This window comes from Cydia pomonella, chromosome 12 (assembly GCF_033807575.1).
Source record: "Cydia pomonella isolate Wapato2018A chromosome 12, ilCydPomo1, whole genome shotgun sequence".
NCBI lineage: Eukaryota > Metazoa > Arthropoda > Insecta > Lepidoptera > Tortricidae > Cydia > Cydia pomonella.
Genome location: NC_084714.1, coordinates 3,168,837 through 3,195,309, shown reverse-complemented (window position 1 = coordinate 3,195,309; position 26,473 = coordinate 3,168,837). Strand labels below are relative to the sequence as shown.

The 26,473-nt window shown below is 37.6% G+C and overlaps 2 protein-coding genes across 2 annotated transcripts in view; both read left to right on the top strand.

Moving 5' to 3' along the window:
* LOC133523870 (uncharacterized) overlaps positions 1-26,473 on the top strand; it is a 161,737-nt gene that overhangs the window by 7,183 nt on the left and 128,081 nt on the right. The gene's annotated exons all lie outside the window — the stretch shown is intronic.
* LOC133523269 (UDP-glycosyltransferase UGT5-like) lies at positions 5,073-26,137 on the top strand. The gene is made up of 4 exons (XM_061858759.1): positions 5,073-6,787; positions 9,303-9,522; positions 24,407-24,626; positions 25,770-26,137. The coding sequence occupies exons 1-4, from the start codon at positions 5,966-5,968 to the stop codon at positions 26,029-26,031; spliced, it is 1,524 nt and encodes a 507-aa protein (XP_061714743.1). The 5' UTR covers positions 5,073-5,965; the 3' UTR covers positions 26,032-26,137.

Genomic DNA, 26,473 nt, shown 5'->3' with positions numbered 1-26,473 from the left:
AATAACGACTAACTGCTAGTAATTTTAGACTATTAGAGTCGTTATAGAGAGATTAAGTTTAGGTTCGCAAATTATCATTATATTGGATGAAATGTTTAGCAGGCTAGGGGTAGTTATCCAGTTTCAATCACGGCTGACAATGATGGTGAATTCATCAGACAAGAGTTCAGGTCTCTTAAAATATGCAACATGATTATTTTCAATGCAGTTCCCTATTCTGCCAATTCTAACAACGAATGCAGTGATCACACTTGAAATGTCATGCAATTGTTTATCTTTTAATAAATTCTTTGGGTAGGTATCCAGTTTCAATCACGGCTGACAATGATGGTCAATTCATCAGCCAAGAGTTCAGGTCTCTTAAAATAATGTAACATCATTATTTTCAATGCAGTTCCCTATTCTGCCAATTTTAACAACAAATGCAGTGATCACACTTGAAATGTCATGCAATTGTTTATCTTTTAATAAGTTCTTTATTTAAAAGATGTGTTTCATGTAAGTACTGCACTTACGATAAGCAGGGCAGTACTGGACTCAGCAAACTGGCGAGATCGAAAGGCAGACTGGGGAAGTGAAGATAGGAAACATGGAAAATAAAGATTCCAAGAAAACCTTGTTTGACTATCTGCTTATGTAAAATGCCATCCCATTTACAACAACAAAAAATAAAGTGAAACGGGAAATAAATTTAATTCAGAAATAAGGGATAGAGAGAGACAGAGAACAACAGAAGGAAAGAAAGAAATACGGAGATAGGAAAGCAAAATAGAGTGATCTAACCGGAAGAGACAAAGTGTATGTAAAGGAAATCGTTAATAAGAAATTGGAAAATAGTAAATTAAGTGGAAGGAGGGTGGAAACCAATTGAAGAACACGCAAGTGACAGGAATTAACTACTTGATAACGATAGGTCATGTAATCAAATTAAACAATATAGAAGTTAGCTATTGTGGTAAATAATAAATATAAAGTCTTTTAATAGGGAAGAGATGTAGTGTATAGGTAGTATCTATACATAAATAGATACACACCGTCTCGGGCGCAGACCGCATAGGATGCCGCGTCAGTTGCACGAGAGCCGAGGGCGAGAGTGGACGTGTGACATTGCTGTGCGTGTCTGTGTGAGCGAGCCAGTGTTTACTGATCAGGGCGGGTCCTACAATACCTATATTATTTTCTACACAAACAGTCTTAGCCATACAGTTTCCGACAAGCAGCAAGTAAATTCGTATTGTACGAAGGGTCGGCCTGAAAACCAGCGTTGTAGTAGGTAAGCCTGCTGCAACACATGCTGAGGTTCGCTCCTTTTTAGCATCATAATTTTAAAAGTTTTTTATATCTACATGTAAACATAAATTTGTGCCTAATTAAGTTTCATTTTAAGGCTTGTAATGTTTTGTAGTATTGCCTGTAAACATGTTTCAATGTGGTGTTAAATAAAAATATTCTATGTCTATGTCTAGGTTTCTAATATCATTTTTTTCTAAACTGAATAGTTTGCGCGAGAGACACTTCCAAAGTGGTAAAAAGTGTCCCCCCCCCCCCGTAACTTCTAAAATAACAGAATGAAAAATCTAAAAAAAATATATGATATACATTGCCATGCAAACTTCCACCGAAAATTAGTTCGAACGAGATCTAGTAAGTATTTTTTTTTAATACGTCATAAAAATTTAAAAAAAAATTTTTTTCATCAAACCCATACTTGTGGGGTGTCTAGAGATAGGTCTTAAAAAATGATATTTAGGTTTCTAATATAATTTTTTTCTAAACTGAATAGTTTGCGCGAGAGACACTTCCAAAGTGGTAAAAAGTGTCCCCCCCCCCCCGTAACTTCTAAAATAACAGAATGAAAAATCTAAAAAAAATATATGATATACATTGCCATGCAAATTTCCACCGAAAATTAGTTCGAACGAGATCTAGTAAGTAGTTTTTTTTTTAATACGTCATAAAAATTAAAGAAAAAATTTTTTTCATCAAACCCATACTTGTGGGGTGTCTAGAGATAGGTCTTCAAAAATGATATTAAGGTTTCTAATATCATTTTTTTCTAAACTGAATAGTTTGCGCGAGAGACACTTCCAAAGTGAAAAATGTGTCCCCCCCCCCCCCCCCCGTAACTTCTAAAATAACAGAATGAAAAATCTAAAAAAAATATATCATATACATTACCATGCAAACTTCCACCGAAAATTAGTTTGAACGAGATCTAGTAAGTAGTTAAGTAGTTTTTTTAATAAGTCATAAAATAAAAAATATTTTTTTTTTTCATCAAACCTATACGTGTGGGGTATCTACGGATAGGTCTTCAAAAATGATATTGAGGTTTCTAATATCATTTTTTTCTAAACTGAATAGTTTGCGCGAGAGACACTTCCAAAGTGGTAAAATGTGTGTCCTAAGTGGTAAAATGTTGAAGGAGATCTAGTAAGTAGATTTTTTTTAATACGTCATAAATGGTACGGTACCCTTCATGCGCGAGTCCGACTCGCACTTGGCCGCTTTTTTGTTTAAACTTACAACAAATTAAAGTTGATAAACATAATATCAGCGGTTTCTAGCACGCCCGTACGCTTACGCTCAGTGAGAGTGAGAGAAGAGCCCAAGCCTACAGGAGCCTTAAACTTATTTACCTTATTCCGCGGTCATAGAAATCAGATCAAACTTAATCCGGGTCCCGGACGTTTTCAAATTTGTCAAACGACGCAGCAGCGCGTAAAAACGGAACGGAATAGTGTTGGCAGAAACTCGAGTCTTTTCAGTCTAAATTTGAAGAACTCGACTCGTTTTTATGAGTCTCAGCGCTTAAAAAACTCCCGAGACTTTTTAGTCCTGACTCGAGTCAGTTATTGAGTCTTTTTTAGATGAAACTCAAAAGGACCTTCGAATAAAGACTCAACAATTTAGTAGGTTTTATTAAAAAACCGGGCAAGTGCGAGTCGGACTCGCGCTTGAAGGGTTCTATACCATTATTTATAAAAATGGCATAAAATTATGTTTGTTGTATGGCAGCCCCACTTATATATTTATTTTATTCTGTTTTTAATATTTGTTGTTATAGCGGCAACAGAAATACATCGTCTGTGAAAATTTCAACTGTCTAGCTATCACGGTTCATGAGATACAGCCTGGTGACAGACGGACGGACGGACGGACGGACAGCGAAGTCTCAGTAATAGGGTCCCGTTTGTCCCTTTGGGCACGGAACCCTAAAAAACAATAAAGAAAATAGGCGTTATTGTATGATTTGTATATCCAAGCCATGAATTTGACATCAAAATATCAGTTTGAATTTTTTCGTACTTATAAAAATTGAAATGAACCAGCGAAGTCTGTGGGATTTGGTTTCGCCGATGATATTAGGTTCACCCACCAACTCCTCGATTTCGGTATTATTCCTTATTCTCCACGTGCCATCATCTCTCTTGATAGGTCCCAAGATCTTTCGAAAAACCTTCCTTTCCGCTACCAGGAGCTGACTTTCCTCTTTTTGTATTAGTGTCCAGGCCTCACAACCATTTATATATATACATCAGTATTTCGACTACCTACTTAGAAAGGAAGAGGATCGGGCTGCCAAGAGGGCGTACTTGGTAAGAATAACTGGTGGCCGCCCGGTGGGTCGGTCCAGATACCGCTGGGGAGACAGCGTTGAAGCGAACCTGCGGCAGCTCCAAGTCGATAATAGGCAGGAAGCGGCGCAGGATCGGGAAAAGTGTGTCTTGTTTCGAAGGCCACCACCCTCTTTGGGTCGCTAAGCCACATTAGGTAGTTAGTTATATAAATTGAGAGTACTCCGAAAAAGAATTCAAGTGTCTATAAAAGACTCGGGTCTCTAACTACTGGACTGTGGTACCGGGTACGTCCTTAAACTACGTCCAAAAGAGAGGTATGGGCATTGCGAATGTCATCTCGCTTTGTGTGGTAGGGCACAGCCAGTGGATGTCATTCCAGATCTAGAGCAGAGCCCAACTGGGGAAGTACCTCCACCTTACAGAAAACAGCAGCCAAATAACACTAGACCCTACTTATAGTGTTGTGTTTCTGCCGGTGAGTAAGGTTGCCAGAGCTCAATGAGGGGGGGCGGGTTTAGGGTCGGCAACGCGCATGTAACTCCTCTGGAGTTGCAGGCGTACATAGGCTACGGACACTGCTTACTATCAGGCGGGCCGTATGCTTCATTGCCACCGACGTAGTGTAAAAAAAAACTAATTTGGAAATAACTCGAGTTACGTTAAGAGTTATTTATAAGAGTATGAAAAACTGAATCGAGTCTATAGCTAAAGGGACTCGAGCCGTAATCAACACTAGTGCGAAATGTAGTGAAGGTAGTTATGACGTTATGTACCTAACTGAAAAAGCGGATGCGGGAATAAACCGTACCCTCGTCAAATAGGGGCCTGGTTGGCCGCATGGGAAACAATTCTTTCGTTGGATTTGCATAGTTATGATAGAAGTTTAATTATGTGTCAGAAATGATCGAGAAAACCGGCATTTTGTGGACATTACAAAAAAATATTTTGCATTCATGTTTCTAAGAGTTTCATTATACAAAGGAGGGTGGGCTAAATATAATATAAGTGGGTAAATTTTAATAGGAATTAAAAACCATAATGTACTTAAAATTACAAATTAAAAAGTTATGTACAAATAAAGCGCTCCCTGCCGTTTTCGGTTCAAAAGTGGCTATGTTCGCGGCATTTCCGCGCTAGATTACTACTATGGACAGCTAAATTTAATTTATTTAGGTTGTTTTAGGTTGTATTATTTCAATGCAATTAAAAAATCACACGGGAACTATACTACATTTGCAAGGGCAGTCTTCATCCAAAACCTAGAGCTTCGGTGTCTAGTCAACTCTCTAGAACCCTGAATGTTGACGGATAAAATATTACTGAAGAATGTTTATAATGTTAAAGATAAAAAATGTTTATTGCCACAACTACCAAAGACAAAAAAAACATAGAACGTGAGATAAAACAAAATACACTTAATTGCAAAAAAAAATATATACAAGAAAAATCACAAAAAATTGACTACATTTCTTAGGTACCTATGTGATTTTGTGGTCTAGGCAATGGGTACGTCTCAGCTTCTTTGCTATATTATTAATTTTATTAATTGCTTGTGTTATAAACTAAATTGTAGCTAGCTTGGGAAACGCTAGGATTTGCCATGTGCGTTTAGCTTCGTGAGGTTCGGTACCGTTATCTCGATGTACCTGATCTATAGCTGGGAAGTAACGGCCATCAGGATAGGATCAGTTCCTTCTGAGTCAGATGTCAACTCGACAAGTTGTCTTGCGCCTTTTATCCCAGGTGTGATTTTATATTACTTGTTTTTGTAATTTGTGTTAGTTTAGTTTTTGAATTGTTATTATACATTTATTATTGTTATCGTGTCTGAACCTTTATTTGCAGCAATTCCAACACCTTCGTACATAGGTATACCAAACCCCACTGTTAAAGTATCAAATTTAAATGATGACCTTATTGTTATAATAACAGAGTTAGCCTTCTGATTTTGACTTTTACGTAATGTAGTCATGATTATATGGACGTATTTATTATTTACAGTAGTTTTAAGTATAAGTACGAGTTGCACCTAACCTTGTACCGAGTCAGTTACCATGTTTAGTGATATCGGGCAAGAACTGTCCTGTTATTGTCGAGGCTAAGACAAAGATACATTTTTCAAATAAAAAATACAAATATGAAAAAATTTAAATTTGAAGACGCCCACATGAGATTCAAATTACCACATGTACTTCATTACACGTGTGTAGGTACGACGAAATGATACATATAGTACGTTATCTTATAAAAACAGGTATGAAAAAACAATATAAGTAGAAACAAGTCGTAAATCCATAGTTCGTGATCAGCAAGCACGTTTTTACTATTCACTTATAAATTGCAAACTGTAGTGATTCCTCGCATTGGTGATAATCGGCCCGACAATGGTGGGTGGGTGGCGATGTGCGTTCATTATATGCGTCTGCGCCTGGTGCGGAAATACCGCTCGAATACTTATCGTAGTGCCAACTCCTTCTATTAGCCATCAGGTAGTATTCCGCCCAATAGCACAGGAGTTAGCAAAGCGTCATCGTGTTGTTATTTTGACTACTGATCCAGCCTATCCAGATCAGGCCCCGCCGAATCTCACGGAAATCGATCTCCACGATATATCCTACGCTCCATGGAACGACCGCTTCCTCAAAACCGCTAATGAAAAGCAAAATAATTTATATACGCAGGTAGGTACGGGGTTGGATGTCATATTAGAAATATTCCCGAAGCAAATGAAGAGTGAGGCTGTAAAGAAGGTGTTTGAAACAGAAAAGCAGTTCGATTTAGTGATAGCAGAAGGATGGACAAGGCCGGCGCGGGCACTGTCTCACGTCTTCAAAGCGCCTGTTATATTAATGAGTACTTTTGGGGGAACGGATGAACAATACCAGTTAATGGGTGCTCCTGTCAACCCAATATTGTACCCAGACTTCCTGCGCATGCGTCTGTACAATCTTACATTATGGGAGAAAGTGACAGAGGTACATAATAGGTACAAATTGTATCGGTTAATAATGGCGCATGAGGAGAAGGAAAATGTTATGCTTCGTGATTTGTTTGGCAAGGATACTCCTCCGTTAGAGGAAATAAATAAAAACGTAGAATTGCTCATGGTGAATATAGATCCTGTGTTTGAGGGCTATCGCCCTCTGCCGCCTAATGTGATACATTTGGGGAGCGTTCATTGTGCGCCGTCTAAAGATCTGCCTCAGGTAACTCGATGAAACTTTATAAAGTCTGTGCCAGATATTTACTTTAGAAAATGTTTCTGAAGACGTGTGTACAATAACGTCGTGAATGTCTTCAATAAAATTTTATTAACGACCATTAACTTAACTGACGTATATACATAATATTGATACCATTCTGTGTTGCCTTATGGTTGCCTGTCCGCCTGTTGTACTTTGTTACTTTTCTTAGTACAAGACTTTAATTGTGAGCCGTCTAAAGAACTGCCTCAGGTTAGTCGATGCAACTACACAAATCTGTGCCAGATATTTGTTTATAAAACTTGTTTGATGTTATCTTAGCAGAACAAAGTATTAAACACTTAATTCTTACGGTTTTATTAACGAACATAGACAATGTTCACGCATTTCTGTTTCGCATATTGTACTTTTTATATGTACAATACAATTTAAAATAATAATAATGTTTTACTACAGACTTGTCCACTTTCCGTCGATAATATTATACTGCCATACTTATAAATTGTGGATTCTAAAAAGAGTTTTTTGGTCGAGTAATGCTTGTATGGATGATACGTAATGGAAACTAAAAATAGTAGCAATAAATAGGGATACTTTTTTCTCCTAACTATAAGAATCAATAGTGCTCATGATTCTGAGTAGGGATAATCTAAAATGACACATGAACTTACAAATATACAAAAAAACACATCTATGCCAATTACGGATTCACGGCTGTTTTGCATACGACGAAGTAATTACTAAATAGTAAGAGTATTTTTTTGTTACAAGGTGTAACTATATTGAATTGTAAAGCAAAATGCAATGGATATTTTTACATTAAAATGAACTTGTGTGTGTGTGTGTGTGTTGTTAGAAATAAATAAATGATATAAACACGATGAGTTCTATTTATTGAATGAAATTCTTGTTATGTAGAATTTTTTCTTCGCTCAAAAGTTACGATTTTTTGTTTATTTCTCATTGCACCCACCTTGACGCTTTTCTGTTTTGCCTTATACATAGTTGACTAATAGAGAATGCTTATAGTGGCATTAAATGCGATTGTTGTACTCTTTTTTATCTGCAAAAAAGTTAAAAAAAAAAAAATGAATAGTCAGTAATATGATTTCACCGACCAATTATGTTTTTTTACGTAATTCGTTATCGTCTTAACACAGTTATGTGGAATTGTCACGCGTAAATAAGATCCCATCAAAAACAATACTTGTCAAAAAAACGAAGTCTCGCAACTCAGTTGTTCTGCGGTAAAAAGTTGTGAGATCCATGTAATACCAAGTCGGTTATTAATTTATTCAGTCTCTACTTAAGCGACTTTCTGTCTTAATACGTCCAGTCTCTAAGACCACGATCGTGGTCCATAACAATTGAAAATCAATTGTGTCTGGAATCTCCGTACTCGAAGCATTAAGTTGTTACGAAATAATTAACAGCATCTTATAGTGACGCATATCAATATTAAAATTCTTTAATGTTTTATATAAATATATTGAGACTTGGCCATCGCACTAAATAATTGAATTTACATGTGTTTTCAGGCGATTGAATTTACACGTGTTTTCAGGCGGTGGCCATTTCTTTGCGGTCTTTTCTAGATTTTTTAGTTTTTCCTTGATTCATACACCAAACACTACTTATATTCCAAATTTGAAGCTTCTAGGTCTGCTAGAAGTGCCTTAGAATTTTGATGATCGGTGAGTCAGTGAGTGACAAAATTAAGAAATTTGACCCGTTATAATTCTTAAAATACTGGTTCAAATTAAATGAAATTTGAAATATACCGTGTCTTTACAATGCCTGCATGGTTACTGAAAATTTCAGTCTTCTAGTTTTATCCACAACGAAGTTACAGGGGGTCGAAAATGGTCTGAATTGCTTCGAGAAAAGGATGGTACGGCCGTGATGATTTTTTGCTCGACTTGGTGGGGGCACGGCAGTAGAAAATGGGATGGCAAATTTTTCGCACCTCCTGATTTTGCGCCCTTCTATTACTGTTTTTCATTTTTCGAGACAATACTATGAAAATAGAACTAAGCCTCAATCTAACCTTTGATACCATGACAATACAAGTCAAGGCAAGCGTCTTCGTGAATGACACGATCTATAAAGTGAGAACTTGCGTGCAATATTAGATCGTCGAATTTGTTTATAGGTACCTAAGTACTAAAAGATGTGAGCTAAGATGCACACAATTTCTCGCAGAGTTTATTTAAGCCTTTGACCCACTTGGATTTTGCTAATTTTCAACCCCAATTTTTAGTGATATAAGTTGCAATTTTAGAGCCATAACATATATTTATTCAATTACGCCCCAGTTAAAATTAGGGAGTAATTAATTATTATATTGATTTTTTCTTCCTGCACCATATTTTTTTGCCAAATCGTCCCAAATTTACACGTTACCATAACAATGACAAATCACATTTCAATAAAAAAAATTGAAAAAAAAAATTGCGTACATCACTAGATATCATAAAAATAATATGAAAACAGTTTCAGATACCTTTGGAATTTCCAGGACCTAAAATCATGGATGGACTCATCAAAGCATGGAGTCGTTTACGTGAGCTTTGGCACGAACGCGGATCCGTCGCTGCTCCCACCGGAGCGTATGGCGATCTTCATTCGGATCTTTGAGAAACTACCGTATGATGTGCTCTGGAAGTGGAAGGAACCGCCGGCGGGGCTGCCGGCTAATGTGCGGACGGGGGCTTGGCTTCCGCAGTTTGATCTGCTGCGTAAGTATTTACTAAAAAGATTAACTAAAAAATGAATTTTATTAAGTTTGCATGTTTTTATCTTGCAATCCGGAGGTCGCAGGTTCAAACCCCGGCTCGTACCAATGAGTTTTTCGGAATTTATGTACGAAATATCATTTGATATTTACCAGACGCTTTTCGGTGAAGGAAAACATCGTGAGGAAACCGGACTAATCCCAACAAGGCCTAGTTTATCCTCTGGGTTGGAAGGTCAGATGTGTGGCATGTACCTTCCGTATCGGTGTCTAGCGGTCCAAGCAAGTCGAGGTATATTTTCTCGAATGCTGACGACGCTGTTGTCGTGATAACCATAGGTTGTCGTATATTTTTAGAGTACTTTGTTACTTGACATTTACTGCATTTTTTCACGAAGTCTCTGACGTCACTCTCTAAAGTTGACCAATAATATTTAGACTTGATGTTACTAACCATTCGGCGAACGCCGGCATGTCCGCTGGTTGGTAGTAAATGATAGTCGTTAATGATAACTCGTCTTTCGTCTTTGTCATCTATTCGGATTATATTTCCTAGGATTTTTATTCGCGGTCCGGACCAGTCTTTCATCGTTTTTATTTCATTTAACAATGTTTTTATAAATAACGCGTTTTTATCATTTTTTATCATACATAACTCGTCTATATTTATATTTCTACAGAAATCACTCAACATATTCACAAATACGGCTCGCGTGAAATGAGACATATAGTTAAGGTTTATGTAGAGACGTTTTTTATCCCTTGCGTACGCGAAACAATCTTTTTCTCTAGTTATTAACTTATTTTTTCTTAATTTTCTTAACTCGTGTTCTGATTCAAACAACATTTCTATTGAGTCATTAGGTTTTCTTAATATTTCCGCAATTCTCGGCTGATCAGACCTTGAATTCTCGGGTATACTAAGATCTCCTACACTCTCGTCACACAACTCCTCCTCTTGCCTCAACTTTTTACTCTGTTTCCTTGTCATAACTGTAACTTGTTCGCTCATACTTTTTAATTCGTCGGACGAAATTGAAATTCTACTTAACGCGTCTGCCACTACGTTCGAACTTCCTTTTATATATACTATTTTATAGTCATATTCCTCTAATTGCAATCTAAATTTAATTAATCTACTTGACGGATCCTTCATGCTGAATAGGTATAAGAGTGGTCTGTGGTCCGTCATTATTGTGAACTGTTTTCCAAATAAATAAGGTCTAAAATAGCGTACACTCCAGACGATTGCTAAAAGCTCCTTTTGAATGACAGGGTAATTTAACTCGGCTTTATTCAAGGGTCTACTAGCATAAGCTATAGGTCTCTGATCTTTGTTACATAGTACCGAACCGATTGACCTTGAGGATGCATCTGTTTTCAAAATGTACTCATTTTCTGATGAAAAATCTGGGTATTGTAAGATTGGGGGAGTAATAAGTTTCTCTTTTAATTTATTAAACGAATTTTGGCATTCCTCTGTCCATTGAAATGGTATATTTTTCCTACATAATTTGTTCAATGGTAATGTTATTTCTGCGAAATTTGGAATAAATTTCCTATAGTAGTTGCAAAAGGCTACGAATCTCCTAACTTCATCACTGTTTGTTGGTGTTGGGTAATTCTCTAAAACTTTAGTTTTTTGCGGATCTGGTAACACGCCTTCCGCTGATACTACATGCCCTAAATAAAGTAGTTGTTTTTTCAGAAAATCACATTTTTGGGGGTTTACTCTCAAGTTGACCTTACGTAATCTTTCTAATACGTCGATTAAGTTTCTATTGTGTTGGTCCATGTTTCTGCCGAAAACAACTAGATCGTCCATGTAAATAAAACACTTTTCATATGAAAGTCCTGACATTGCTATTGACATTACCCGGGAAAATGCACTGGCACTGATTTTGAGGCCGATTGGGAGCCTTTTCATACGGAATTGACCTTGACCTGATGAAAACGAAGTTATATTCCTACTGTCTTCGTCCAATGCTGTTTGATAATAAGACTGCTGTAAATCAAGATGGCTAAAATATATTGCACCTGACAGAGAATCTAAAATATCGGTAATATTTGGCAGTGGAAATTTATCGTCCTGGATAACATTGTTTACTTTTCGGTAGTCGATGACTAAACGCCATTTCTTTGTATTGTTGTCAGACTTTTTCGGTACTAATAGTATCGGACTATTCCAATCGCTTTTAGATTCTTCAATTATATCGTCTTTAATCATTTGATCGACCTGCCTATTAACCTCCGATTTCATCGACGCTGGCAACCTATACGGTTTCGTATATATGGGTTTCGTGTCCGGTTTCACAGTGATACTTTGGGTCGATACATTCGTAGTTCCTAATTTATCCCCATCTAAATAAAAAACATCGGCGTATTTGGCACATATTGACTCTATAAGTTTTCTGTCTTCGTCATTTAAATGATTTAACTTTAAAGACGACAATAACCTTTTAACCCTTTCTACTCCGTTGTCGCATTTTTGAAAGTTACAAATGTTATAATCACTCAAATTATCTAAAATAGGTTCAAAAATAGGTAATTTTATGTTTTCGTCACTTGTATTTAAAATTCGCACTGGTATTCTACTTTGCTTAACTCTACTTATACTTCCCGCCAAAAATACATTTTCGGCCAATTTTTCGGAGTTTATAACGTAATCCTTTCCTAAATCGAATGATTTTACTCTAATTAAATGTATAGACTCACTTCTCGCTGGCAAAGATAAACAAGTTTCGTTTTCATTACTTCTTTGTATTCGTAACACACACCTTTGATTTCCATAATGCAAAGTAAGCTCGTCCTTTGTTAAGTCTATGATCGCATTATAAGTTCGCATGAAGTCTAAACCAAGTACTCCGTCCGCATGACACGGCATATCCTGATCTTGCAAAACGTGAAACCTATGCCTAATCTGTATCGTATTTCCGTCATGTAAAGTCACGTCCGCCACTTGTTTACTAGTAATACTGCCACCTACTCCTGATATAATAGTACCCTTCTCATATATCTGCGATTCTGTGGGAACGTTACTTTGTTGTAAAATTGATATACTTGCGCCATTGTCAATCATAAGAATAAGATTTTTTCCACCTACAGTAAAATTTACATAGTCTAATCCGTCACATATAGTTAAAACTTTATGCTCGAAAAAACTGAACTCTGTCTGTCTCGTCACTTGTCGAACTATGAGGGGTCTGCGGCTCGTGTGTATATGTATACACGTTTCCGCGGTGTCCACGACTCCTGCGAGTACTGGGATGTCCCCTAAAATTCGTACGTTGTCCACGGCCCCTGTGAAAATTATTACTAGGTACAGTACCTCTATTAGTGGGATAGCGTGGTATCCATGGGCTGTGGTAGGCTCTGGCTCGATTGGGTTGGTAGCTGGTGGGCCCGCGCCCACGCCAGCCGTAGCGCTGTGGCTGCTGGAAACCTCTTCTGTAGCCGTAGTTCATGTTCATGACTACTGGCTCGGGCTGGGGTCGCGCCAGCTCCTCGTCTTGGGCAGCTCTGACAGCTTCTTTTAATTCTGTGTATTCTCGGGCTGCTAAAATGGTACTAAGACGGCAGTTCCTCAAACCGTCCGTGAATTTCTTTATAGCTAAGGACTCGTTGATTGGTCTAAGGACATCGCGCGCCTCGGGCTTCCCGTCGGCTTGCGCCATCGTTAGGCCAATGAACAACTCCTCGATCTTATCACCATATTGAGTAATAGACATATCGCGCTGTGTTATGTTATTTAATTGTTCAAGTAAAGAGACTGCGGATTTCTTCGGCAACAAATATTTTTGTAGATCAGTCACTAAATCGACAACAGTTTCATAACTCGATTTAAGTTTTAGTTGCGCAATTTTATTAATTCTTGTTTTAAGGACAAATGAAATTAGTATTTTTTTCTCGCAACTTTCGTTCAATATACTGTCTAGCATTTCAATACCGGAGATCATTTTTTCCACGGTCTCCTCCTTGCCGTCCAAAATAGGTATTAAGCTGTTCGCTTCCTTTATTTCGAATTTTTTCTCCATTTTAATTTGTTTTTCGGTTACACACTCTAAAACTTTATATTGTAAAATTTTACTATAAGCTTTATCTATTTTTCCACATAATAATTCTAAAATATAACACTCCTCGGACTCAGACAGATCATCTAAATTAACAGAAGTGATTAAAGATCGGTAGTCCTCATATATCAACTGTGCATTGTCAATTTTTTCCTGACCTTGTTTTAGTTGCCTTCTAGCCTCGCCTAATTTTCGTAGGTATATGCGTATATTTTCTAACTTATTATATATAGTCTGTAATTCTAAATTCATACCCTTAACATTTCCGACGCTTTTCACTCCCGACACTTTTCACTTCACACACACACTATACGTAGAACGCCGCGCTTTCATCCACCGCTTATGCGCCTTCCTCCTCGTCGTCCTTGGCCGGAACTGACTTCCTCATGGACAGCCTAGCTTGCAATCGTGCCCAAACTTCTCTCCTGACTTCTTTGTGTATGTATTTTTGCTGTGCCTTCTTGAAAAACTTGTACAGGACGCAGCAACCGATGAGGGCGAGTACGACGAAAAGAACGCTTATAAGGATGTTATTGACCTTTGTGTGATGCTCGCTCGTGCCCGTCGCATCATTCGATCCAACCGCATTCTGGGTGATCACAACCTCTTTCTCCTCCTGTTTGCTGTATCCTTGCCCCATCACGCCTGAGTTACTGTATTTTTTCTACACGAAAATTGTCCATAATCGTATTAATAGTCTGCAGTACTGTCGCTTACGCAGCCCATATTGTAATAATCACGCTAACACTGAGGCGGCGAAAACGCTGACACTAACATCGTGCGGCCCGGCGGAGCCCGCGCTCGAGGTCACGGTCGCCATGTGGCATGTATGGGGCTGAGAGGTGAAATCAAACACAAGTGCTTACTCGCGAGCGTCTGTAATGTAACTAACTCAATGTGTACATCGTCAACTTATGTATATCTATATCTTACACTACTACACACACCTCAGATGGCAGTCGCTTTCGTTAAAACTAGTGCCTACGCCACATCTTGGGATTAGTTGTCGAGCGGACCCCAGGCTCCCATGAGCCGTGGCAAAATGCCGGGACAACGCGAGGAAGAAGAGATGTTTTTATTTTACACTTTTCTTTTTTGTTTGTTTTGATGCCAATGTCATGTATGTTGTGGGTATGAATAATCTACTCGTATCTATCTATTTGGTTTTTAAGAGAGCAAGTACACCCAGGAAATTAAAAAAATTTGACGATCGCTCGGGTTCGAAGAAAGTACATTCTGATTAAAATTTCGCTAGTCAAATCTCTTGGCTATATCACTAGCTATTTTATATTAAAATTATGCTGGGTAAACAGTTGAAAATTAATTCAAATTAGACATGTTTTCGTGTTTTTAGGGTTCCGTAGCCAAATGGCAAAAAACGGAACCCTTATAGATTCGTCATGTCCGTCTGTCTGTCCGATTCTGTCACAGCCACTTTTTTCCGATACTATAAGAGCTGTACTGTTCAAACTTGGTAAGTAGATGTATTCTATGAACCGCATTAGGATGTTTACACAAAAATAGAAATAAAACAATAAATTTTGGGGGTTCCCCATACTTAGAACTGAAACTCAAAAATCTTTTTTCATCAAACCCATACGTGTGGGGTATCTATGGATAGGTCTTCAAAAATGATATTGAGGTTTCTAATATCATTTTTTTCTAAACTGAATAGTTTGCGCGAGAGACACTTCCAAAGTGGTAAAATGTGTGTCCCCCCCCCCGTAACTTCTAAAATAACAGAATTAAAAATCTAAAAAAAATATATGATATACATTGCCATGTAAACTTTCACCGAAAATTGGTTTGAACGAGATCTAGTAAATAGTTTTTTTTAATACGTCATGAAATTAAAAAAAAATTTTTTTTTTTTCATCATACCCATACGTGTGGGGTATCTATGGATAGGTCTTCAAAAATGATATTAAGGTTTCTAATATAATTTTTTTCTAAACTGAATAGTTTGCGCGAGAGAACCTTCCAAAGTGAAAAAAAGTGTGTCCCCCCCCCTGTAACTTCTAAAATAACAGAATGAAAAATCTAAAAAAAATATATGATATACATTACCATGCAAACTTCCACCGAAAATTGGTTTGAACGAGATCTAGTGAGTAGTTTTTTTTAATACGTCATAAAATTTTAATTTCTTTTTTTTCATCAAACATATACGTGTAAGGTATCTATGGATAGGTCTTCAAAAATGATATTTAGGTTCCTAATATAATTTTTTTCTAAACTGAATAGTTTGCGCGAGAGACACTTCCAAAGTGGTATAATGTGTGTCTAAATTTTTTTTTAATAACTCCTGACTCCATCATGAGACCCTGGACCTCATCTAGATTGATGGTGCTCGTCAGGGCAACTCTATTGAGCCCAAACACGATGGAGTTATGATGAGTAGATTAGGAATTATGGTGACCAACTCCTGACTCCATCATAAGACCCTGAACCTCATTTAGATCGATGGTACTCGTCAGGGCAAATCTATTGAGCCCAAACACGATGGAATTATAATGAGTACATTAGGAGTTCTGGTGACCAACTCCTGACTCCATCATGAGACCCTGGACTTCATTTAGATCGATGGTACTCGTCAGGGTAAATCTATTGAGCCCAAACACGATGGAATTATAATTAGTAGATTAGGAGGTCTAGTGACCAACTCCTGACTCCATCATGAGACCCTGAACTTCATCTAGATTGATGGTGCTCATCAGGGCAAATCTATTGAGCCCAAACACGATGGAGTTATGATGAGTAGATTAGGAGTTCTGGGAGTTCTGGTGACCAACTCCTGACTCCGTCATGAGACGCTGGACCTCATCTAGATCGATAGTGTTCGTCAGGGCAAATCTTTTGAGCCCAAACACGATGGAATTATAATGAATAGATTAGGAGTTCAGAGGGCCTACCGCGAACCACGTTCGACGAGTTACCTCCCTATCACACTTACGTACGAATTTACAAGTGCGACAGAGAGGCAACACGTCGAACGTGGTTCGCGGTAGGCCTCCTGGTGACCAACTCCTGACTCCATCATGAGAACCTGGATGGACTTCATTCAGGTCAAAAATAATAATACAAACCCTAACGTGATTTCAAATAAAACTGAAACTCTATAGCACTAATGTGCGCAAACGATTGGCATCTTGACTAGGCAGCATGGGTGCGTAGCAGCACGTCTTAAATTGTACGGAACCCTTCATGCGCGAGTCCGACTCGCACTTGGCCGCTTTTTTTGTTTTCAATCGAGCCAACATTAACCTTTAAAGGTTTTTCTTAGTCTGCCCTTAGAAATATAGTCTAGTTTCTGTGTGACTGCTATGATTTAATAGTTGTTTATGTGATGCTACACAATGCCTAATTATGTACAGTTACATAAACTGCTCTATCTACTCACATATTATAAGCTTTCTGTGTTCATGAAACGCATGTTCCATTCTGATTTAACGATGCTTACTGATAAAATATTATGTAATTGTGATTTTTCTCTAATAAATAAAATAATAATAAATGTTACGGCCGGTATTGATCACATACTCAATAAAACGTTATCTCGATTGATACTAGAAATGACAACCCTAGCGTACAAGTGAATAATCAAGATCAAGTGCGGATAGTTCGAAAACCCGCGCAGCAAGATGTTGATACAATTCCTCGCCAGTCTGCCTGTGACCACGAGCGTAACGTCACGTTCGAAACGTCAGGCCATATAATAAACGTAAGTATACGCGATTAAGTCTCGTATTCGTTTTAAAACTATGAACGAAAATCGTGTTGGTTTAAATCAATATACTAGAAATGAAGTCAAATCAAATTCATTTCTTTTTAGATATGTTCGAAATTTGAATGTCATTATGAAATCGATATCGATATTATTACGCAATAAAAACATTCACAGATAAGGTTGTAACAAAACAGTTTATCTTGCTGCCTGTAATTTGCGGTTCTTGATCACATTTCGATGACGACACGTCATTCCGCTGTGGTAGATGGCCGGCGCCGCTGTCTTCACCGTTTTGGAGACCTTATATCATGCCGAACAACATACTGGTTGGTAGTGGTTTCCGGATATGTACTACATATATTCCCATAAGGGAGCACTATCATAGAGGGTTTATGATATTTATTATGTGTGTAGATAAAGCTCATTCAGATGACTCAAGAAGCAGATAACTACTAACGTAACGTTATTTTGACTACATACAATTTTTGCTGACGGTCCGCGTCTTCAATTCAATTCAATTCAAATATACTTTATTCATGTAGGCCTAGCAACAAGCACTTATGAATAGTAAGACAGTATTACATATAATTATCTTAATCTAATTATCAGAGCAATTTATTGATGTTGTAAATATTATTCCATATATAATACTAATGAATATAATTCATAGATCAAATTTAATACTAAAACTTTCACAAAATACAGTCATACAAAAAAAAAATGTATAAAAAATACTTGTCTAGATAGTTTCTAGAATAAATTCTAAATGTCAAACAAATATAATAAAAACAACAAAGGAAATACATGCATTGGAATATCCATTTCATCATCATTATTCAAATATAATAAATAATTAATCATTTCGAATCAAAATTAATCCCACGTTTTTTTATCATTCATGTAGTCTTGTGTGGTATAATAAGCTTTAGAAATAAGTTTACGCTTTACATGATTCTTAAATTTATTAATTGGTAACTCAGTAATATGGTTTGGAAGTTTATTATAAAATCTCACACAATTACCCATGAATGATTTTTTAATTTTATGGAGCCGAGTGAAGGGCAATGCGAGCTTATGTTTATTTCTAGTATTAATATTATGAATGTCACAATTTTTCTTAAAATCAGCAATATTTTTATGCACATACAGAATATTCTCATAAATGTATTGACAGTGCACTGTCATGATGTCAATTTCCTTAAATTTATCTCTCAGTGAGTCTCTATGGTTCATTTTATATATTGCTCGAATAGCCCTCTTCTGCAGAACAAAAATGGTATTTATCTCTGAAGCACCACCCCACAGTAAAATACCATATGACATAATGCTATGGAAGTAACTAAAATATACTAATCGAGCTGTTTTGACATCAGTTAACTGACGGATTTTGCTTACTGCAAAAGCTGCAGAACTCAGTCTATTCGAAAGAGTAGCAATATGGGGACCCCACTGGAGTTTAGAATCTAAAGTTATACCAAGAAAAACTGTACTATCAACTAGTTCCAATTCCTCATCCTTCACAATGACACTTGTTTGTACATGCCTTACATTACTAGTGACAAACTTAATACATTTAGTCTTATTCTCATTTAACAATAAATTATTAACATTGAACCAATTTACTACTTTAGAAATAGCATCGTTTACATCATTGTAAGCTTGTTGCTGTCGTTTGACTTTGAAAATAAGTGAAGTGTCGTCTGCAAACAATACTATATCATGGTGGGTCTTTACAAGGAATGGCAAGTCATTTATGTAGATAAGGAACAGGAAAGGTCCCAATATTGACCCCTGTGGTACACCCATAGAGACCAATGACCCCGGTGATCGCTGTCCATTCACATCGACCCTTTGTATTCTACCATTTAAGTAGGACTTAAGTAAATCCAGTGCCGCTCCTCTAACTCCATAATAGTGTAGTTTCCTGATTAATGTTTCATGACAAACGCAGTCGAAGGCCTTAGACAAATCACAGAAGATACCTATAGCATCTCGTGACTCCTCCCAGGCATCGAAGATATGCTTAATTAGCTCAACACCAGCATCGGTTGTCGAGCGACCCCGTGTAAAACCAAACTGCTTATTATGCATTAAATTATTGACGTTAAAATGTCGTACTAATTGAGAAAGAATTAATTTTTCAAAAATCTTACTGAACGTTGGTAGCACAGATATCGGTCTAAAGTTAGTGGGGTCAGAGTTGCTACCCGATTTAAATAAAGGAGTTATTTTACTATGTTTCATTAAATCAGGAAACTCGCCGCAATCAACACTGTTGTTAAATATAATTACTAAGTCAGGCGCTATAATTTCTACTAAGGATTTGACAGCATGGACAGAGACTCCCCAGAGGTCATTCGTTTTTTTGACATTAACCGAATTAAACGCCTTTACTACATCGGAGGTACAAACACGTTCAAAATGAAAATCTCCACAACACTCTGGAGCGTTATCTTTTAATAGAGTAACAGCAGATGAGGGTGATGAATTTAAATCCTTAGTTGTGAAAACTGGTACGTCAGTGAAAAAAATTTTAAATTCTGTAGCTACTTCTACATTGGAATCTATAATTTTGTTATCAATATTTAGTTTAAAATCATTCACTCTGTGTTTCGAGCGACCAGTCTCCACATTGATTACTTTCCAGGTTGCTTTAATAATGTTGGTACTATTTTTTATTCTTTGACTTAGATAATTTCGCTTAGCTATATGACAATCTATTTTAAACTTTTTCGAATATTGCTTGACATGTTCTTTAAATTCATCACTCGTGTTAAACCGCCGTTCCTCATACAAGGCATACAGTGCACGTCTTCGTTGATGTAAGTCCGCAGTAGCCCACTCACTAAAAACTGATGCACCACTAACTACGACCGATTTTGAAGTAAATATCGCATTATAATGATCCATAAAAGTGTGAAAGAATGAATTATACATACTATTTGGACCCATATCGGAAGACAAAAAGGGTAGCGCCTGAACTAAACTTTGCTTCATTCTTTCTACGCGGTCCGAGGTTACTGGTACAAAAGTTATTTGTTTTCTCAAAGTATTTTTCCTTAATGTCTCAAATACCATTAATTGACCTAAGTGGTCTGATTCTAAATTACTGATAACTTTTTTAGTAATAGGAACAATATCAGTGAAAATATTATCTATACAGGTTGCACTAGTAGCAGTCACTCTAGTAGGCTCCATAAACATGTGGTTGAGATTACCAGATTTGAATAGATTCAACAATCTACAAGACATTGTTGAATTTTCCAAAATATTTACATTAAAGTCGCCGCATATAAATAATTTCTTACTAGAAGATGATATTTTAAGTAGCACAGAATCCATTACACTTTCAAATATTTCAAAATTACTTAATGGCGGCCTATACACACAGACAACAATAAATTGCTCCAATTCTACTGCACTTAGTTCTATAGTCCGTTCAACAGACATGGATACAATATCCTTACGTTCCTTAAATTTTAACTGACTATGTAATATAATTAACGACCCACCATGTATGGAACTAATTCTGGTGAACGAACTTCCCACCTGATGATTATTAAATTGAGGCATTAATTCATTATTTGTTAACCAATGTTCAGTAATACATAAAATATCAACATAAAAATCGTTCATAAAAAGTTCAATCTGTAAATCTTTTCCTCTAATACATTGAATGTTTTGATGCACCAGGTGGATATACTTTCCATGTTTACAGTATTTTTCATTATATTTATTTAAAACTAAATTGCCAGAGACAGAATCTTTTGTCTTAACAGCTAGTTTAAATCATTGGTTATGACTGGAACCAATTCCAAGCTCACACTGGGCTGCTCAATAGGAGCAGAGTTGTCTGCCAAATTCTTGGCAGAAATGTCAAGTAAATAGGATAGCGATAAAGCTATTGTATTGTATTGTATTCGGGCGATTTTTCCGCAACTCGACGACTTGCGCCTATTTTGCGTGATATGTTGGGGGTGGGCTAGTCCTGCCAGCCCAGCTCCTCGAGGAATCCTATCAAACCTTTGATGTTGAGTAGGACCTCGGGGAGGTCTCTCGGAGATCCGAGATGTTTAGCCCTGTATGGAGTCACTCCGCTGCATTCCAGCACCACGTGAGAGGCTGTTTCTTCTGTCTCCATGCAACCTCGGCATAGGGGACTGTCTGTGACACCTGTTGTGAAAAGATGTTTGTTAAATAGTCCATGACCTGTTATGACACTGGTTACCATACTCAGTCGGACCTTCCCTAGTTGCAGGAGCGCCCTTGTGAGTTTTCCGTTGATGCCAGGCATGGCTTCTTTTGCCTGTCTGCATCCAGTCTGGTTCAGCCAGTGTTCTGTGTGTAGTTTCCCTGTACGTGCCAGCAGCATTGAGCGTACCTTGCTAAATGGTATCGGAAGAATCGGTTCCGGACCAATCGCCCCCGCATTCGATCCTTGCCTGGCAAGCTCGTCCGCAGCATCGTTACCTCGGGATCCACTGTGTCCCTTGATCCATTGTAGGGTGATCTTGTTATTATGACATACCTCCATTAGTCGTTCGTGGCATTCGTGTATAAGTTTGGATGTAACTATATGGCTATTTAGAGCCATTAAGACTGCTCTACTGTCGGAGAGTATGCGGATGGAGGATCCTACTACCTTCCTTGCAGTGATGGCAGCCGCCGCGTTTATGATGCCCATGCACTCAGCTTGGAATACCGAGTTATGGGCTCCTAGCGGAGTGGTGATTGACATGTTCAGGTCTTCTGAGAAGGTTCCAGAGCCCGATCCGCTGTCTGTTTTGGACCCATCAGTGAAGATTCTCAGCTCCCGGGGATTGAGTCCTTCCTGATTGTCGTCCTCATATAACTGTATTTTGTACCTTTTATCGAAGATAGCTTGTTTGTGAATCCGGTCCGTGCCTGACCTAAGCACTGGAAATTCGTCATACACCTTTTCCAGGCATTTTGTGTGAAGAGCTCCTGTGATGTTAGACCATATCTTGAGGGTTCGCAACCTTACCGCTGAGAGACTGGCCTCTTGTTGTATGTGTAGGTGCAGCGGTGGAAGGTTTAGCATGACCTCCATGGCTGCAGTCGGGGTAGACCTCGTGCAGCCAGTGGTGGCCGCGCATGCGATAAAGCTATTTGTCTCTTGTAATAATTTGAAAGGTAACACTTACCTTTAGTCAAAAACACCATAGGCATATGGTATTTACTAACAAATTTGTTAGTGTCAATTATGATAAACTTACTACTATATGTACAAAGATTATATAGAGATATATTCAACTTATGTCTAATGTTATTTTCTGCCTCTGACATTTGCTCACAATAGGGGAATGTGAAAATAATAATTTCATGCACTGCAAGTGAATTTAACTGTTCAAAGTATTTAAGTAAATTATTTTTGTTCACATTTCCCCTATTACCCATAAGAATTAGCAGTGTTGTCTTAGAATTAATATTACTGTCATTTAAAATTTGTCTTAAGATATTTTCAAAGCTACTGTGAGGCAGACAATTGCTGATTGTACTAAGTCCCTTTAGGTGATAGTTTAAAAATGAGCTCATATTGCTCCCAATTTCATCACAATACATAATAATATTAGGTTTAGGTGTGCTTTGTTGTGGAGTGTGGAAGGAGCTATTATCATTTATTTGCTGTTGTGGTAAACTGTCACACAGGCTTGGATCGAGTACACAGGTCAACAAATGTCCAGTCGCTTGCTTACATGCACATGACTGGGCATTGGTCAGCGACTCAAACCGCTCTGAATTGTGCTTAATCTGGGATATTAAATCATCCATGGCTAAAGAATATTCATTAATCACCTTTTTCGAACTCTCATTTATTGTTTATAGGGATTGTATAGAATCCTCCAAACTCTGAACTTTTGATTTTAAAATCTGTGTGTCAGTTTCATACTGTAGTTTACTATGTTCTAATTGAACAGAATACAAGTCTAACTTATCCACTAAATTAACATTAATTTTACAAAATCTCAATTTCTTAAAAAACAATTTGTTCATTTTTGATAATCTCTGGTTTTTTTTAATCATTCTATTTAATTTAATATATTTTTTGAGTTTGTTTCCGCTGCAATTTACTAGTCTTGTGGTGGATTCATTGATTAAATCTATACTAACAACAGGGTTTTCAATTGGAGCGGCAACCAACTGTGAGTTGGGCCGGACCAGTTCCTCGAATAAGTTTTGAGTGTGTGCCGCTGCAGCAATATTTTGGGCCTCCTGTAGCTCGTAGATTTGCTGGTGGGCGTCGTGCAGTTCTCTCTCTAATGAGTTGATGTCTGTCAAGGCCTGTTCATATGCTGCACTACACTCAGTAAACTTGTCAACCGTCTCCTGGAGCCGGGCCCGCTCTGAATTTACATCATTGTAAACATTTTCTAAAGAACATAGTTCCTTCTTTAACTTCTCTATACTATTAAGTGATAATAATAGTTCCTTTTCACTATCCTCTCTTTCACTAAGCAATTGAGCACACAATTCCTTGGATTTTTTTAATTCCAGCAAGGTAATTTGGAGTTTGTCAGCCTCCTGCTGGTGAACCGCTGCAGCTGCTCTGCGAGTTAGCATTATAAATGTATTTTATAGTAGGATAGACCCAAAACAAACCAGGGAATTGCTTACTCAAGCTAAGCGATATTACGAGCGTACTTACATGAAATAGTGACGTTTCACTATGCCTACACTGTGTTCTGACTCTGTACAATGATTTACTACGCAGTAATACAAACAAAATTGGTAATAAATAGCGATAAAAACATAGAAAATATACCGAGACGAACACAAATTTAAATTTATAACCTACAACGGCTACAAATTTAAGATATTACAAGACACTTGTAAACGTCACTAAAGCACTTCACTTATTATGTATACATTAAAATTAACACTAAAACTAGTTAATTCACACCAAAATGGCTTAATATTACATGAAATATAATTAAATATAGAATAATTAAAAGGGACCTAGCAAAATCAGCTGCTGATTCTTTGACAGCCAGGGTTGCCATCCCAGGGTTGCCTTCCAAAAACGTAACTGATATTTCATTGGTCTACATGGACAAGTTTTTTTTACGCAGGCCATAAGAAGCTGGTTCTCTTCATCACCCAAGCGGGACTCCAGTCTACAGACGAGGCCCTTCGCGCTGGTGTGCCTCTTTTAGCATTCCCCATGCTTGGTGACCAGTGGTTTAATGCTGAGCAATATGAGAGGCTTGGCGTAGGACGGCGGCTGGAAATTTCTTCATTTACTGAAGAACAACTACAGGAAAATATTGAGGAGATTATTAAAGACCAAGGGTAAGATAGTATATTTATAAACAAGGCATAATGCTGAGCAAGTTGTTATGATATAATGGTGATGCTGTAGATACTTATCACACCTACTTAGGTATGGTGTGAGCTTAAAAGGCTCTTTGCACCTTTTGGGTAGTAGAATTTCAACAGAGAAAAACATTGTAGGAAACTGTAAACGAGCAAACAAACGAGTACAAATGAAACGCTCCGCGCTGGAGATCAATTGGCTTTTTCTCGGCTTGCTGACTAGTGGTTTAATACTGAGCAATATGAGAGGCTCGGTGGAAGGCGAAGGCTGGAATTTGCTTCATTTGTCATTCATTTCATTATTCATGATGATCAGCTACGGGAAAATATTGAAGAGCTTATAAATTACAAATTGTAAGATGTTTTAAGTAGTGTAGGAGGTTGTGATCAAAGTTCTTATATCCTCCTGGATGACCTGGATCAGCAAAAGGTTATGTTATGAAAGATACAATAAGTAAAGCTGTTTGTGATATTATAGCGATATATCTGGACTAGCCTTTGGAAGTTAACAAAGTACATCATTCATTCATTTTTTTTTAAATTATGGCTTCAGTCAAAGCGGTGGTGGCCGAGTGGATATGACGTCCGACTTTCAATCCGGGGGTCGTGGGTTCAAATCCTGTCTCGTACCAATGAGTTTTTCGGAACTTATGTACGAAATATCATTTGATATTTACCACTAGCTTTTCGGTGAAGGAAAACATCGTGAGGAAACCTGCATACATCTGCGAAGAAATTCAAAGGTGTATGTGAAGTCCCCAATCCGCATTGGGCTAGCGTGGGGACTATAGCCCGAGCCCTCTCGCGCATGAGAGGAGGCCTGTGCCCAGCAGTGGGACGTATATAGGCTGAATTATTATATTATTATTATATGGCTTCAGTCCAGTGGGACTATATCGCCAGTATCAATGTAATAGGAGCTTTAAAAATGACTATACTGTCATAACCATGGGCACCATTAAAATAGGCTAGAAGATTCTGCAGAGACTCAAATTGTATATTATTACCAAAAACAAACTGCAGATAGCCAGAACAACACGATCATGGTAATGTCTTGTGACGACGATTGAAACTTGTGAGAAACACACACAACACACATATATGTTCTTTTTTTTTTAGTTACCGATCCCGCTCTAAGCTTCTAAGTGAAGAGATGCAAGACCGCTCAGAATCGTCACTCGAGCGCGCAGTCTGGTGGATCGAGCGCACATTGCGGCGTCGCACGCGCAGGCGCGCCCCCGCCGTACATGTCAACTGGCTAACGTTCATCGATGGAGACATAATAGCGGCCGCTCTAGTGTTGTTCATTGGTGTGTTGGTGGTGTTTTTAGGCTTGTATAAAATGTTAACTATAAGAAGCGTGAAAGTCAAGACTACTTAATAGTAAAATAGTTATCAACTTGTTCTTTTCAACTTTTTTCGTTGTTATTCTGCCCCGTCAGCCAGGGGACAATAATATCGGGTGTTTCCTGTAACACGAGCAATAATTTAAACTGTAGGCTGTACTCCTCAAACTTACGTTTAAAGCGTGACAAGCAACGTCAAACACACTGATGTCAGCGTACATTGAAAATAATATTTTTTTTTATGAAAAAGATGATTTCTAAAGATTTCATTGTTTTTGAAAGTTGTTAATTGAAAGTTATATCGTTTTAGGAGTACAATATATGGTTTTATTAAGTATTTGCTCATGTTACAGGAAACACCCGGTATAATAGTTGGTTAGAATAAATGTTATACGAAGTTCTACTAATATGCTAAGTAAATCTATAATAGAAAAGGATTAAAACTGCCGTAATAAGATGTTTGGGTACTTTAAAAAG

Excerpts from the sequence above, each read along its gene's own strand:
- LOC133523269 (XM_061858759.1), top strand. The coding sequence starts at position 5,966 with ATGGTGGGTGGGTGGCGATGTGCGTTCATTATATGCGTCTGCGCCTGG. Across the intron at positions 6,788-9,302 it reads CGTCTAAAGATCTGCCTCAG|GACCTAAAATCATGGATGGA; the intron begins GTAACTCGATGA and ends TGGAATTTCCAG. Across the intron at positions 9,523-24,406 it reads TCCGCAGTTTGATCTGCTGC|GCCATAAGAAGCTGGTTCTC; the intron begins GTAAGTATTTAC and ends TTTTTTACGCAG.